The sequence below is a fragment of the Glandiceps talaboti genome, chromosome 17 (genome assembly GCF_964340395.1).
Source record: "Glandiceps talaboti chromosome 17, keGlaTala1.1, whole genome shotgun sequence".
Classification (NCBI taxonomy): domain Eukaryota; kingdom Metazoa; phylum Hemichordata; class Enteropneusta; family Spengelidae; genus Glandiceps; species Glandiceps talaboti.
In genome coordinates, this window is record NC_135565.1 from 17,308,525 (window position 1) to 17,323,494 (window position 14,970).

At 36.5% G+C, this 14,970-nt stretch overlaps 1 protein-coding gene across 1 annotated transcript in view; it reads right to left on the reverse strand.

Moving 5' to 3' along the window:
- Positions 1-4,674: 4,674 nt before the first annotated feature.
- LOC144448133 (signal peptide, CUB and EGF-like domain-containing protein 3) overlaps positions 4,675-14,970 on the reverse strand; it is a 47,782-nt gene continuing 37,486 nt past the window's right edge. The window contains exons 12-22 of the mRNA XM_078138286.1: positions 14,222-14,431; positions 13,438-13,557; positions 12,812-12,958; positions 11,934-12,137; positions 11,473-11,631; positions 10,250-10,417; positions 9,503-9,664; positions 8,870-9,073; positions 8,173-8,325; positions 5,876-5,955; positions 4,675-5,370 (exon numbers count right to left, since the gene is read on the reverse strand). Of these exons, the coding sequence (XP_077994412.1) occupies positions 5,221-5,370; positions 5,876-5,955; positions 8,173-8,325; positions 8,870-9,073; positions 9,503-9,664; positions 10,250-10,417; positions 11,473-11,631; positions 11,934-12,137; positions 12,812-12,958; positions 13,438-13,557; positions 14,222-14,431 (1,757 nt within the window). The 3' untranslated portion in view covers positions 4,675-5,220. The remainder of the gene's footprint in view (positions 5,371-5,875; positions 5,956-8,172; positions 8,326-8,869; positions 9,074-9,502; positions 9,665-10,249; positions 10,418-11,472; positions 11,632-11,933; positions 12,138-12,811; positions 12,959-13,437; positions 13,558-14,221; positions 14,432-14,970) is intronic.

The window sequence follows — 14,970 nt, forward strand, 5'->3', positions numbered from 1 at the left end:
TGCTGTCGTTGTCATTATAATTTGTTGACAAATAAATATTTTTTCGATAAAGAAAGACAGTGTACCTCAATTAATTTGTGCGCGTGTATTATGAACCTGTGATATTAGAGTGAAAGTCAAACGTGAACTGGATAGTCTGTGACAAAGATCAACTCAAAGGGTTTATTTCTAAAAGCATCATCACATCAGGTCATTATATGAGAGAACAACAGTAATGGGAACGACTATGCAAGGGAAATAGAGGGGAAAAGCTCAGTACAACAGAATGACGTAAAAAGAGATGGATGTGTAAAAATTAATATCATTAAGTCCTTCAGGGAGTCAAAGTTCTCCACCTTTTGATCCAAAAAGTCTCCCCGCCATTACGACTCACATGGTCCTTGTAAATCATTTCAATGACTATAAAATATCAGGTCTCTGAATATCCAACGCTGTTGAAACGTGGTGGTGCCACAAGATGACTGGTAGTGTATTCCTTCCGTTTGATGCTGCTACGATGTCCTTCTATACGCTGTCTAACCATGTTTTTAGTTTGGCCAAGATACATCTATTTACACCTATTTACACCTTCGGCATACAATATGCAGTAAATAACGCATGATGTCTTGCAAGTGAAGTCTCCACTGATTTTAACGTTTCACCTGTAGTGCTGCTATTAGTAGTGGGATGTTAACATGTTGGGACAGTCAACACATCTCGTAGAATCACAAGCATTCGACCCATTGTAGTGTTGTTCAAGTTCTGTTTTGCGTTTTTTTTGTTCGCCAGAATATCAAGGATGTGTGTGTGTGTGTGTGTGTGTGTGTGTGTGTGTGTGTGTATGTATGTATGTATGTATGTATGTATGTATGTATGTATGTATTTATTTATTCATTCATTCATTATCTCTTTATGTACATTCCTGATTGTGCAGAACACTGCTTCATATTAATCATACCATTTTGAACTCCAAGAAGTAATCACGTAAACCATGTAAAAATAAGTGCAAATATAGAGAAAACATTTATTTGTAAATGTTAAATAATACAATAGGACAAAACGTAAAAGGCACTTTTTAGAGTACACAAATTGATGTCTACTACAGCCACAATCTACTACATTTGCAAGCACTAACAGAAGAAATTCACTGTGCTAAAAAATCAATTTGTATTAGCCTCGGTACTCTACATGACCAATGTATATAATATGTTAAACTTCTTGATAAGAAAATTCCTTTATAAATAAAATAAAATCTAAGTGGAAAATTCAAAATTTTAATATGACCCAATACTTAATGAGAAAATATGTTTTAATGATTATTGATGCTTAAATAAATGAAAATGTTGATAGAAGCATTTGATTCATGTACCTATTCAAAAAATATTGTTACTCTTTAATATTACGGAATAACGTTTTCAGTCCACTTGAAATTGTTATCGCATATTATTGTTCTCTGTGAGCCGTTACATTTTTTGGTTATTTTGAAACTAGAAGAATGTCCTATCATATTTCTTCCTTTTTGGCTCGTCATACCCGTTTCTTAGGAATAATTCTTGTAATTTCATTGATATCAGTAATGCTGGGACGAGGGTGATAACATTTGAAGTTTAGAAATTTGCTTAAAAATAGTATTACAAACTTTTTGTTTTCACATTTTTCTGTCCGTCCAGTAGTTTTGATAGAAGACGTGTGTAATAGAAGGGTTCGTCATGTGGATATTGATAAATTTAATTTATTCAGAAATCTTGGTATTGAACCAAGTAACGCCAGGTAGACAGCCATATTGTATATGACTAAACATTTTGATATTTAATAATATATCTCTCTGTGTGAGATATTGAAATATTGCTAAAGCTGAATAGTGACAATGTTGTATTAAAACTGTTTGTGCTAAAAGAGTTTGCCATTAACGTCTCAATGCTGTACTTTGTGACATGCCTGTGTTAGCACCTAGGTGATAATTAAAACGTAGCAAGGAGAGTTCAACAGTAAACCACATAAAAACGCACGCAAGGATGTGTTGTATTTTTGTAGGCAATACAACTAAACATAATAATTGCCTGCTTAAATTAGTGATACAGATCGAAAAATTGGATAGAGGGAAGAACATCCTTGTGAGACACAATAATTGTAAAACAAAGAAAAAGTGTGCGATTTTCTTTTAATTTGTTGAACATTTTCTTAACATTCACATTTTTTTGAATCAACATTTTGAACCTAAATTTAATAAAATTTCTGCAGCAGTAAGCTTAAATTATTTGGTGATTGAAGGTGTGATAAATCGTAATATATACTACATATATTCCTTGAACGTGGTGTTACAGGGAAGATAAGTGAACATATACCTCCGGTAAAACGAAAAGTTTTCAATTGAAGAAAGGATCTCGATGTCACGTGACCATTAACAATTTTGGCACCAGTTCATATGATTTTTCAAATTGACTTCAAAAACTTACATACTTGGTAAACACTCGTTTAAACTTTTTGATTGCACATAAGCACACAATTATAGATTAAAAAAGGTCAAAAAACAAGTTCAACCTTTAGTATGGTAATTTGATAAACAAGGTGGCATATTCTTCAATGACGTAGACATTACTTGTGGATGACGTAGCCTTTACTTGTCGATGACGTAGCCTTTACTTGAGGATGGTGATTAACAAGTTGACGATGATAATGTTAGAGTGTAGGTGGTCGTCGTTATTGTGTTACAAGATGGATATTATTTTCAATATGCATTCTTTTTTTTCAAATATAAAATGTTATCCAAAACATGTGCAAGCAAACGTGGACAAGTTTTACTTCAACCCAATGGCTTACAATTACTTCTATGTATTTTGGCGTTTATTACACACTGTTTGGGCAACTTTGTTAGATGTGATGTCCTTCACGAGTTAATATCATATTATATTCTTTCTGATACACAAAACAAGAATTGCGTTCTAGAAGCTAGAAGTGTATAAACGTGGCTCTAACACCATAAACCCGTTGTATCTACGAAGTCTGCAAAAACCTAGACAAAAATATAGTGACAGGGTGTTTTTAGGGTTAACTCGGGTCGACTTTTGTTGGTCTTTTATGAGAACACTATAAAATATATGCATTCCCCTTTGCAAAGGAGGAAAATAAAAAAAAAGAAAGTTAACCATTCCGAATCTTACGTAGCACCAAGACATTTTTCCATGTTTTAGATAGTTATTTATTATGTACAAAACTGCCTTTCGACACCCTGCAGTTGGATCAGAAATTATGTAATCACATGGGTAAAGGACTGTCGTATGTCCAACCTTTTCCTCAGGATTAGCAGTCTCTAAATCGATCAAGACTCATGCAAACTAAAGGCACCCCTCATCAACCCAAAAGGGGGAACAACAAAACGAAATTATCGCTGGTGGAAATTGTACTCTGATAACATTGGGTATGCGTGTGCGGGATGCAGAATATTGGTCAACATCATGCATAAATAATTATGCAAATCACTACTATACATAATATGAAACCACATCCTTAATGTGCATGCATATAAAAAGATGCAGACTATTGGTTAACATGCACAAATAATTATGCCAATTGCTAATTAGTATAAAATGAAGCGATATCGTTGGTATGTCTTTCACTACCTCCCTAGGCTATGAATAGTAAAGATAAAAATTAGCTTATATCGCAGTGTTTTTATTTACCAAGAAGAGTAGCACAAAACACTTTGTAAAGAGCTGTTAAATAGACAAATAACCTATTACCTAGACATAAAAGTGATAAACCTTAAGAAACGCTTCAGAATATTACCAAAATATGGATCTTTTATATATTTGTATTCAAAATATTTTTCGATGGTAGAAAGGTTTCGTCACAACCAACCTATATTACTAAAAAATGCTTATCTGAATGGTGCCTCATTCCCAAAGAATTGATCTGTAGTGTCTTTACACAAATTTTGATATGTGTAATCAGCAAATACGTCATATTTAATTGTGTTAGATTTCACGACAACATTTTGAGACTCTGTGTAGATATATGCAAAATGTTTAGTTCACCTTTTTCCAACCAACGTTTGTTACATTCTCAACAAGTCGACACTTTCTGCTGTCTTAACCTTTCATATCACATGTATATGTAACTCAAGTAGTTTTAGTCATTCTCTTTGTACTGCCTTTTGATTTCAACCTTCATTTCCCCTTATGTGGGGCCATCTGATGAATATGTAATACAATAATCGACTAATAACTAGAGAACCACTGCACCAACAAGACTCGGTGCCAAAGTCACACATTTTCCAATTCCCCAATGTAATGAAACCTGCAAACGCCAACCTATTATAGTGAGTAAACCTTAATTACTTACAAATTTTTAATTATCCAACGTGTGCAATATGCAAAACAAAAAGGACAAATAATAAATTCTTTTTAAAATAAAAGGATACACGTCTTTGTATCGCACTAGGAATGTTTAAAATAAAAAAAATGTAATTTTATCGAACATTTAAAACATTGCCACTAAATTGTTCCCTCTATTTAAAAAAAAATAGGACAACATTGTGCTTTTTCAAACACTAAACTTCAAGTGATTTACACAAATAACTGTAAACCAAGTTATTAATAAGGTGAGTATCTCATATTTAAGAAAATAACTTATAGTGGTACATTTTTATAACATAAAACAATATTGTATTTAATTTCTCAAATCTCATCCATCAAATGTTAAGTTTACAGTTCAAAGATCGTCTGATACGCATGCCCAAACGAAGTGCTGTTTTGTTTGTTTGCAACTGCAATGCGTGACGTCATAAACGGTATGTAAACTGTAATACCCATCCTAAATTTCGTCCGCCATGTTTGCTTGGGCTTACCTGTATGACATCAGAGTTCATTTAAGGTCTGGTTTTCCAAAAAAACTTATAGATGTCTCCTTGGGAACAAAATTATGGGATAGGACCCCGATATGCGCGTGTGTGCGGTGCATTAATTGCATCTATAAAATGTATCACTCTACAGTCAACGCTCAAGTAATAGGTGCAACTAGAACAACGTTCGAACGAAGATTTCCAACTAGTTGGCCCTGGGATAGGCTGCAAATTAAATACTCTTTACAATTTATACATTTCATAAAATTTCTCGTGGTCTTCTACGCCGAATCCCACGAGTACCTAGACTATCTGCTCACTACAATACACAGTGTTCTCTTTGAAAAGCACATTGTGCAAACAATATTTTCAGGAAATATATAAAAAAAAAGCTGAGGCCATCATAATGGTCGGAAAAATCTGGATACTTTTAAACGAAGAAGCTTCAGAAAGGATTTAGGAAACATGGATTTAGAATCAGCTGTACTATACTTCCAGTAATTTTCTGGAATTGCGATGACATCAAAGAGAGCCGCAATCAATCCTTTGTCCTATAACAAAAATAGATGAAAAGAAACACAGCTTAAAATATGTCATTGAAATAGATTAAACAAGTCTTTGTTGAACACATAGCCCCAAACATTTCAACCTAAAAATTCATATTCTTATTTTTCGAGAAATATGGCCGCTATTCGGTCGTTATCATGAAGGCCACATAATAAAAGAGGTATTTTGGTCTAAAACTGTTAAACCCAAGCATCATAGAGCGAATTGGTCTGAAATTTGATGTATAGAAACCTTTGAAATAGAGGTCATAATGATATCAAAATTTAGTTATTTTAAAATACAATATGGCCACCGAATAATGTGTTAACTGTATGGGGAAAATACATTATTATTGATTTCCTTGAAAATAAGGTGAACCATTAGTTTCTTTTGTTTTTTCAAAAGGCCCTGGAACAAGCAAATCGAAGAACTTAGATTTTGGGGTAAATTGTCCTGAGTCACATTCTATTAGTTTCAGTGATAAACACCAGTGATAATATAATTCCTTACCTTAAGTATTTCTTGATGATGATCAGATTCATATAAACGACCATCCCGGACGATATCTTCAATGAGATCTTGATAATTTTCTGTGTAAATATGAAAAACATAGATATCTCTTTTCATCATGATTATGAAGATATTTTTAGGTTTTTTTGTCACCATTGGCTATGACGTCACTTTGAGTCCAGACGATACATAGAGTTTGATTGTAAAAAATGTAATTCTTTTCCAGAAAAAAAAGGTAAAGTGAAACGTTCTATAACTGGGACCAAATATGAGTAAAAAGAAATATGATAATCTGATTAATGATGGATATATATCTGTGACACTACATGCAACATCCAATTGCCCTATTTGTTGTTTTCTCAGATACCTAGTAAAGAGGTTGAACTTGGCAATGTGTAATGTTTAATATGCGATTTTAAATCAAACAGTTCAAATGAATATATTCTTTCTGGGGCACATCAACATGCACATTTCAGTCTTATAAGCAATGTTAATCTGTGTTTGGTGTGTTTATAGTTACTTGTGGTCATTGTAGTATTGTTGTGACGTCCATGCCCTGTCTCGAAATGATTTGCGGCTACACAGTTCACGTTTGAACAAGCATGTAACTAATTGTCCTTACAACCATTATACAATATGTACAGACAGTAAAACTGTAGATCTACTTATCTGACAAAACAACAATGGATATAAGGTAGCAGGATGGATATAGGTACCAAGGGATATGCGTACGTCATATATGACACACTATCTGAAACCCCAAAACTGGCAGATACTGGTGCATATCATATGTGACACATATACGTTATCTGAAACCCCTTTACTAATAGATATGGGTAAATATTTTATATATGACCCCCTTGATAATTACACAGACATACAGACACACACACACATGTATGTGCGTCTGTGTATGTATGTATGTATGTATGTATGTATGTATGTATGTATGTATGTATGTATGTGTGTATGTGTGTATGTATGTATGTGTATGCATGCATGTATGTATGTGTGTATGTATGTGTGTATGTATGTATGTATGTATGTATGTATGTATGTATGTATGTATGTATGTATGTATGTATGTATGTGTGTGTATGTATGTATGTATGTATCTATGTATGTATGTATGTATGTATGTATGTATGTATGTATGTATGTATGTATGTATGTATGTATGTATGTATGTATGTATGTATGTATGTATGTATGTATGTATGTATGTATGTATGTATGTATGTATGTATGTATGTGTGACCAAGATTTTGATAAAATATAATGTATAATGTTTCATCAGTGATCCGTAATTCTTTGTAATGCATATCACACTGTGACCTGTTGTGGGACGCCCTCATGAGGCAGAGAGCTGACATCAATCGACCTCTTTTGCAATATGGCTGTCTGACAATTGGTTAGTAATTTCCTGTTGCTGTTTACAATCGCTCATAAAAGCATGTTATCTTTGACATCCACGTCTATTACGGAGATGGAATGAATATATAGTATCTCTAGAACTCTCAATTGTAATATTTATGAAGGATTTCGTGAGTTTTGTGCATTTATTTCGAGTCGATGGATTCGTTATGGAAAGTCACATGTTGCATTGTATGCTATGTCCGAATTGTCCGTTGTTATTGTTGTTATAAACTGTTTGAAACTTTATCCGCTGTAAACCTTGTACACCTTGATACTCAATAACTAATGTAAAAATCCTCTGCTTACTCAGAATTGCTGTAAACAGCTTAACATGTCTGAAACCCATTTATTTTGATAGTGTAACCCCAATTATTGCAAAATGTGTCACAATGTAGTTTTCTATTGAATGATATTTCAACAGATAGTATAATTTCGATTGGTATAAGAATGATATTTTGTCTGCTTGTATAAATAAGTATTGTAATTCTCTTTTGCAATATGGCTGTCTGACAATAGGTACTGCCATGGACAGATAGCGCCGCTGACTGATTAGTAATAAAGACATTACAGTTATAGTGTGAACCATGTCTGCGACAGAGTCAGTGTATGCAGTGTATGATCGTGTTCCCCTGGAGGGTTTGGGCTAAAAATACACAACGCAATCCAAGATAACATCGACGATCACAACCGAACCGATGCCAGGAGTCATGTATGTATGTATGTATGTATGTATGTATGTATGTATGTATGTATGTATGTATGTATGTATGTATGTATGTATGTATGTATTCATGAATGCATCTTAGACATCATCTATCTATATATAATATATGTGACGTGAGGAACGATATCTGAAACTACTTTGATTTAGGGATACCTACCATCATACGTGACATACGGTATTTGAAATCCCTTGGCACTCATGTGACCATTCGTTTTAAACATAATCCATAGCTTTTTAGACTGGGCAGTAAATGCTAGTGGTGTATTATATGTCTTACAGGATTCGTATGTCGTCACAGAATATGAAGTGGCTGTTGGGAGAAAGTAAACCAAATATTACACGATCACAAATGGTTGACAGGATAGATAAATAGTGAATTAGCGGCAATTGGTGGATTATTGGCAACGCAGATTAGCTGATTATGAGCTGGTAATATCAAGACTGTTAACACTCATTCTTCAATGTTGTTATGAGATGAAGTAAGTCAGTAATATTATAGTGGGGAAAGTAAAACATACCTCAAAATATAATTATGAAATGTTAGCTGTTAATTATCGACATATTTATTTCATGTAGAATGAAGCCAAATCAATCTGGAATATAATTGGTGGTTTCTATATACATTTCAAGTTCGTGTCCAAGTGTGTGTGGAGGGGGGGGGGGCGACGCTCTCTATATATTAACTATTCGAAAGGGGGTTTCGGTAATTGGAATCAGCTTAAGAGTGTATGGAAGGAGGGGCATATCCAAAAAAGTAAATCCCCTCCCGCCCCAACGTCACTGCTTGTGTATACAGTCTTTATAGGTAATATTTTAGCGACTGTCACTGACACTACATACAATACACCACTTACATGATTTCCTCATTACCAGCTGATCACCACATGGGTCATTTGGATCGTTAGCCAGGAATATTTCTGGTACCACGATTAGGATTCGTCGTCCTTTGGGTGGTGATATACGCCAAACACATTCCACATTGGTAGGGTAGTCACCGGGATAATTAGGACTCTCAATGAAACCAGTAAAATGGTCTATCACACCACCACAGGCTCTATCTACCCGGAACAAATATAAGTACAACTTAGAAATGTAAGGGACACTGTATGCACACAAACACGCACATCCATCCATCCATCCATCCAAAACAAGTACATACATACATACATACATACATACATACATACATACATACATACATACATACATACATACACACACACACACATACATACATACATACATACATACATACATACGTATACATACACATACATACATACATACATACATACATACATACATACATACATACATACATACATACATGCGATGCAATGCAACACAGCACAACACAACATAATTCGATACAATACAATACAACATAACACAATACAATATAGTATGATATATTCTTCAAATTGAAGTTGTTTTCAAAATGAGGATATCTCTAATGAAACGCGCGACGGGACGAAAGTCTTACTGACCTTTGCAGGCTGATGGCTCTGAGGCAGCAGGCTCATCTGTTGTAGTGTCTCCAGGACAACGAATACAGAAATTTTGAGTGAAGTCTTGCTGATAGGTTCCTATCGGACACTCTTGACAACGATGTCGAGAAACATTGTAAAAATAACCAGGTATACACCGTTCTACGAGTAGAGACAAACAGTCGCACAATTAAATCATAGAGAAACAGAGATGGACAATCGAGGCAGAGAGATAGAGAGAAAGACAAAGATTTAGAATGACCGACAGAGAGAGGCAGATGGACATAGAGACAGACAGCTAGAGGCAGAAAGACGAGAGAAAGACATATACAGTCTGAGAGAGAGTGGGAGATCTAGATGGGGACACAAATTACCCATGCTTCTCAACTTGATCAAAGAGTCCTTCTGTCATCTCGGATATTATTTAAAATTTAAGTTCTTAAAACAAAGTGAATGTGGCGGAACCCATATATATATATATATATATATATATATATATATATATATATATATATATATATATATATATATATATATATATATATATATATGTTATATTATGAGAAGGAATAGAGAGTGGTGTCTTTTTTAACAAAGGTATATATGCTTGTCTTTTCATTCATTGGGTCTGGCAGTATTATAAATGTGGTTTGGTTCAGAGGACGCCCTCAGGGACGAAAATACAATATTAAAAAGACATACAAACAATAATTGACGCACTTTTGCCAGCACATATATGACACAAACCTTTCACAGTGCAATTGCCGAAGATGGCGCTCCCTACAGCAGTCGTTGTCAAACCAGGGCCACATGGGAAACAAGAAGTTCTTCCTTCGTCTGGTTGATATGTACCGAGTGAGCACGGTGTACATGGCTTAAAACCATCGATTGAGTGTTCCCCAGGACGACATTGGCCTGTGTTTTGACAAAGAAAAACAGAATGTTAAGTCTATGCCGGCAATGTATCCAATACTTATAAAATTAGTCTGCAACAGGGCTTTGGCAGACTTGACCAATACTCAGGGATGTAGCAGACTTGTCCAGTCACCGCTGTTGAATGTCATGGCTGTGGCGGGCTGTCAAGTTAGGGCTGTGGAATGTCATGGCTGTGGCGGGCTGTCCAGTTACTGCAGTGGAATGTCATGGCTGTGGCGGGCTATCCAGTTAGGGCTGTGGAATGTCATGGCTGTGACGGGCTGTCCTGTTAGGACTGTGGAATGTCATGACTGTGGCGGGCTGTCTAGTTAGGGCTGTGGAATGTCATGGCTGTGGCGGGCTGTCCAGTTAGGGCTGTGGAATGTCAGGGCTGTGGCGGGCTGTCCAGTTAGGGCTGTGGAATGTCATGGCTGTGGCGGGCTGTCCTGTTAGGGCTATGGAATGTCATGGCTGTTGTGGGCTGTCTAGTCTGGGCTGTGGAACGTAATGGCTGTGGCGGGCTGTCCAGTTAGGGCTGTGGAATGTCATGGCTGTGGCGGGCTGTCCAGTTTGGGCTGTGGAATCTCATGGCTGTGGCGGGCTGTCCAGTTCGGGCTGTGGAATGTCATGGCTGTGGCGGGCTGTCCTGTTAGGGCTGTGGAATGTCATGGCTGTGGCAGGCTGTCCACTTCGGGCTGTGGAATGTCATGGCTGTGGCGGGTTGTCCACTTCAGGCTGTGGAATGTCATGGCTGAGGCTGACTGTCCAGTTAGAGCTTTCGAATGCCTATTCACACTTGGCTGTGGCAGGCTTGTCCAGTCATGCTGTGGAAGGTCTGTCTAGTCCTGACTATGTTAGGTCTATCCAGTCATGACTGTGGCAGGCCTGTCTTGTCAGGTCTGTGGCCTGTCCAGTCATAGCTTGGGGCTGTGACAGGCCTGCTGCATGTTTATGACAAGTCAACCCGATTACAGGCCTGTAGATTTGTCTCCGTGCATGTATATGTAATACAATCTATCTATCTGGTTGTCAATATATCCACAAGTCTTACTCACTCCCACATTCGGAGATGTTGCGAGCTCCCACAATGCCACTGCCTCCTTGTGGACATTTGTTGCACGTAAGCTGCCCTTCCTTGTTTTGGAAAGTGCCAGTGGGACAGGGTACACATCTACTCTCAGCAATATCAAAACTTGTACCAACACTGCATGCCACTGTAAATAAAAGAAATGCATGATGATAGCATATCTGGATTGACCGTGTCTTCTCAATGAACTAAATGAGGTTGGCGTGATACACGCTTGTGTACAATCTCGAAATCCACTGTTACTATTCGTAGCTCATTATTTGGATCATAAGGTTTTACAAACTTGCAAACCAGCCATATTGAATAGTGCATCACGGGAAATGCACCCCTTCGCTGATGAACATGAATTCATCACTGCTGGAAAAAGTCTGACACACACTCTATTCAGGGTTACTCTGATTGGGTAGTATTGGAGTATGAACTACTTACCACATTTGTCACTTACAGCTATTTGGCCAAGTTTACACAACATTTCTTCACCTTTCGAATGGAGGGATCGTCTGGTGACTTCGTAGTCTCCACCAGAGAAACGTATGAGAAATTGCTCTTTGTTGATTGATCTTTTTAGGGCATTCATCGTTCGTTTTAATTGTCGCCGTGTCATCTTTCGTATACATTGCAAATTACAGTCATCTGAGAATTAAAATATAACAAATAAGAAATATATTCTTGTTTACATGCAAACTTTGTCCGCCTCATCTGCAATATTATTCAAAGAAAGCTCTCCTTTAATTAAAGGCTCAGTTCGGATTAAAATTTAGGTTCGAAAAAAATAGCTGCCTAGTACAGCAAACAAGTACACAACCATTTATCCTATCTAATACTTGATAAGATTTTTTTATTTTTTTATTTTTAATTTTTATTTTACTTGATAGAACTTACACAAATTCAATCAAACCCAGACTAGGACCCGACTGCCGTGGTAAGAGGTAAGTAGTTGACCACTCAGCCAGTGCTATTATCGTCTTTTAAAATAAAACATTACTCCGGGATATAGAAATAGAGGCATTGTCATAGACTATGGGCTCTGGGGAGTCATTTCGTGATTTTTCATCATTTTCATCATGTGCGATTTTAGAGAAACACCAAGTTAAATGTATGCCTTCATAGAGCATCTTTGCTGTGGTTTCATTAGAGTTAGTAGAAATGAATATTCATATTTTCACTAATGGTAATAAGCACTTAGGAGTACTGTTCTCCTTAAATTGCTTCTTTTCATTGAAATTCTGTTGATTATGTTATGTTTCTTAAAATGACAAAATCTATAACTTGATTGGTGGATACAGTTGCTTTGTTTGCTCACCTACCTGTAGGTGTCCCTGCATTCATCTGTATTTCAAACTCGGCAGTAATCTGTGAACGCGACCCCCTTTTAGACCTATCCCGCCGTCTTGTACCACACTTCAATTTAACAAAGTTGACTTGACATAGACCAGTGCATGCGTATCTCTGTTCTGCAAACAGAATAAGAGAGTAAATTTCGTTGGTATTTGAAAGTTCGCGAAATTTATTTGCACCATTCAAGCATAAACCACACTCAGTGGATTACATGAAATCTGGCAGTATTATTTTGCGATTTTCATCAATTTTCAAGTTCGCTAACAAAATTAAATTCTTCGAATTATTCATGAATTTGAACCCCATCTCGGTCAAACCTAGTTTTAATGGTAAGACGTGATGGTGTGGCGCCCTCACACATCGGGCGATAGAGCAAGTCGGTGAGGGCGGAGCGACAAGACGTATCTCCCAGCCTGAGTCAAACCCACAACGAAGATCTATAAAAGTATCAATTAATGTCAAAGATCTACTGAATGAGATCAGACTGATGAATATGACACAATGACAGATCATGAAGGACAACAAGATGTATAGAGTTTCCCTAATATATGTATCAAAGGATGGAAGTTGGGGAAAACATTAGCAGAGTTCTTACCCGAAAGTCGTTTGGTGAAAACGGTCCGAAAACGTTCAGTTGTCCTTTTACGCAGACTACAGCTATCGGCATCAAAGTGGAATTTAGCTTTTCTCTTGACTGCTGGCGCATCGACATCCTCTAGGGAAAAAAATGAAAATGAATCAGAAATCTAACTCGTTCTCCTGTACACGGTTATAAATATATGACATCTAGATCAAGCTCCTTCTGATTCTGTAAATTGGGGATATGGCAACACGCCATCTTGAATGTTGTACTGTGGGAAATGCGGAATCGTGAGTACGCATGAATCAATCGTTGTCCAACCTGGGGAGGCTAGCTACCTTTCTGACCATCCCAGATTTAATAGGGAGTACGACCACTACTATGATGCTATATCTACAGTGCCTTCAATCTGAGCATCGTCAGTTGAATTAAATATTGGTTATAGGAACAAGTACAGCACACAATGAATTTAAGTTATAGTTAAACGCGGCAAACAATGCTTCAGGTTTATATATGAAAACACGGAATCGTCGATATTACAAAGAACTACTTCCTTAGTCTACGACAGAAACATAATAGCTATGTGAAATCAAAAGGTGCATACACTTCGAAATGACATTTCTTGTTATTTACATCAATTGCAATCGTTCTTGTTTAAAATTATTTTTTATTCGACGGTTTTGTTTTTCTTTATTTTATAAGGTGAGAAACATGAAGTTAAGTACGAGCGTTCTTGTGAAAAAATCAATGCAAAGGAACGTTATTATTGTTTGACACCAAAAGCGGGTGAGTGACCTACCTGAACACGACGGCAATGATTGGTTGTTGGACTCATGTGACCAGATGTAACCTGTTGTTTCACCGCAACTGTAGCTATATGTATTCTCCGATTCGGCAACAAAATGAGCGTTGTATTCACAGGACAAACTACAACTCATCACATTGTTAATCTTATTACAAGTAAGCAATGCCTTGGCTGGTTGTTTAAGTGGCAGACACGACGAAGCTTCTGGAAGAAAACAAATGAATACATCTGAAAAAAACACATCGAGACCGAAAACAACGGAACAATTCACAACTTATTTGCATATATCAATGGTCTCATAGATAGACATATATCCAACCTAAATGCGCCTTGTCGATTTTTTACTTTTTGTTTTTCACCAAATATCACATCTGTTAGACAGAATTTGCATATCGATAATGCGGTTCAAAATGTTTTAAAAATGTCGCCTTGACAAAGACCAGTTGATGACCCAGTAGAATATGAACAATGACAAATGTCGTGTGGTAAAAAGCTTACTTGCTTAAAGTAGGGAGGAGGCGCATTAAATATAATGACCTACCATTAAAGAGACACTTTCATAAACTATGGGGTCTGCGGGGGGTCATTTCATGATTTTACATCTCACCTACAATTACTTGCGATATCAGAGAAACATCAAGGAGATATTTTGCCTTTATAGGGTATCTTTGCTGTGCGTACGTGGTCAGCAGAAATAATATATTCATGGTTAATCATTGAATATTCATGACGCCCACGTCTAT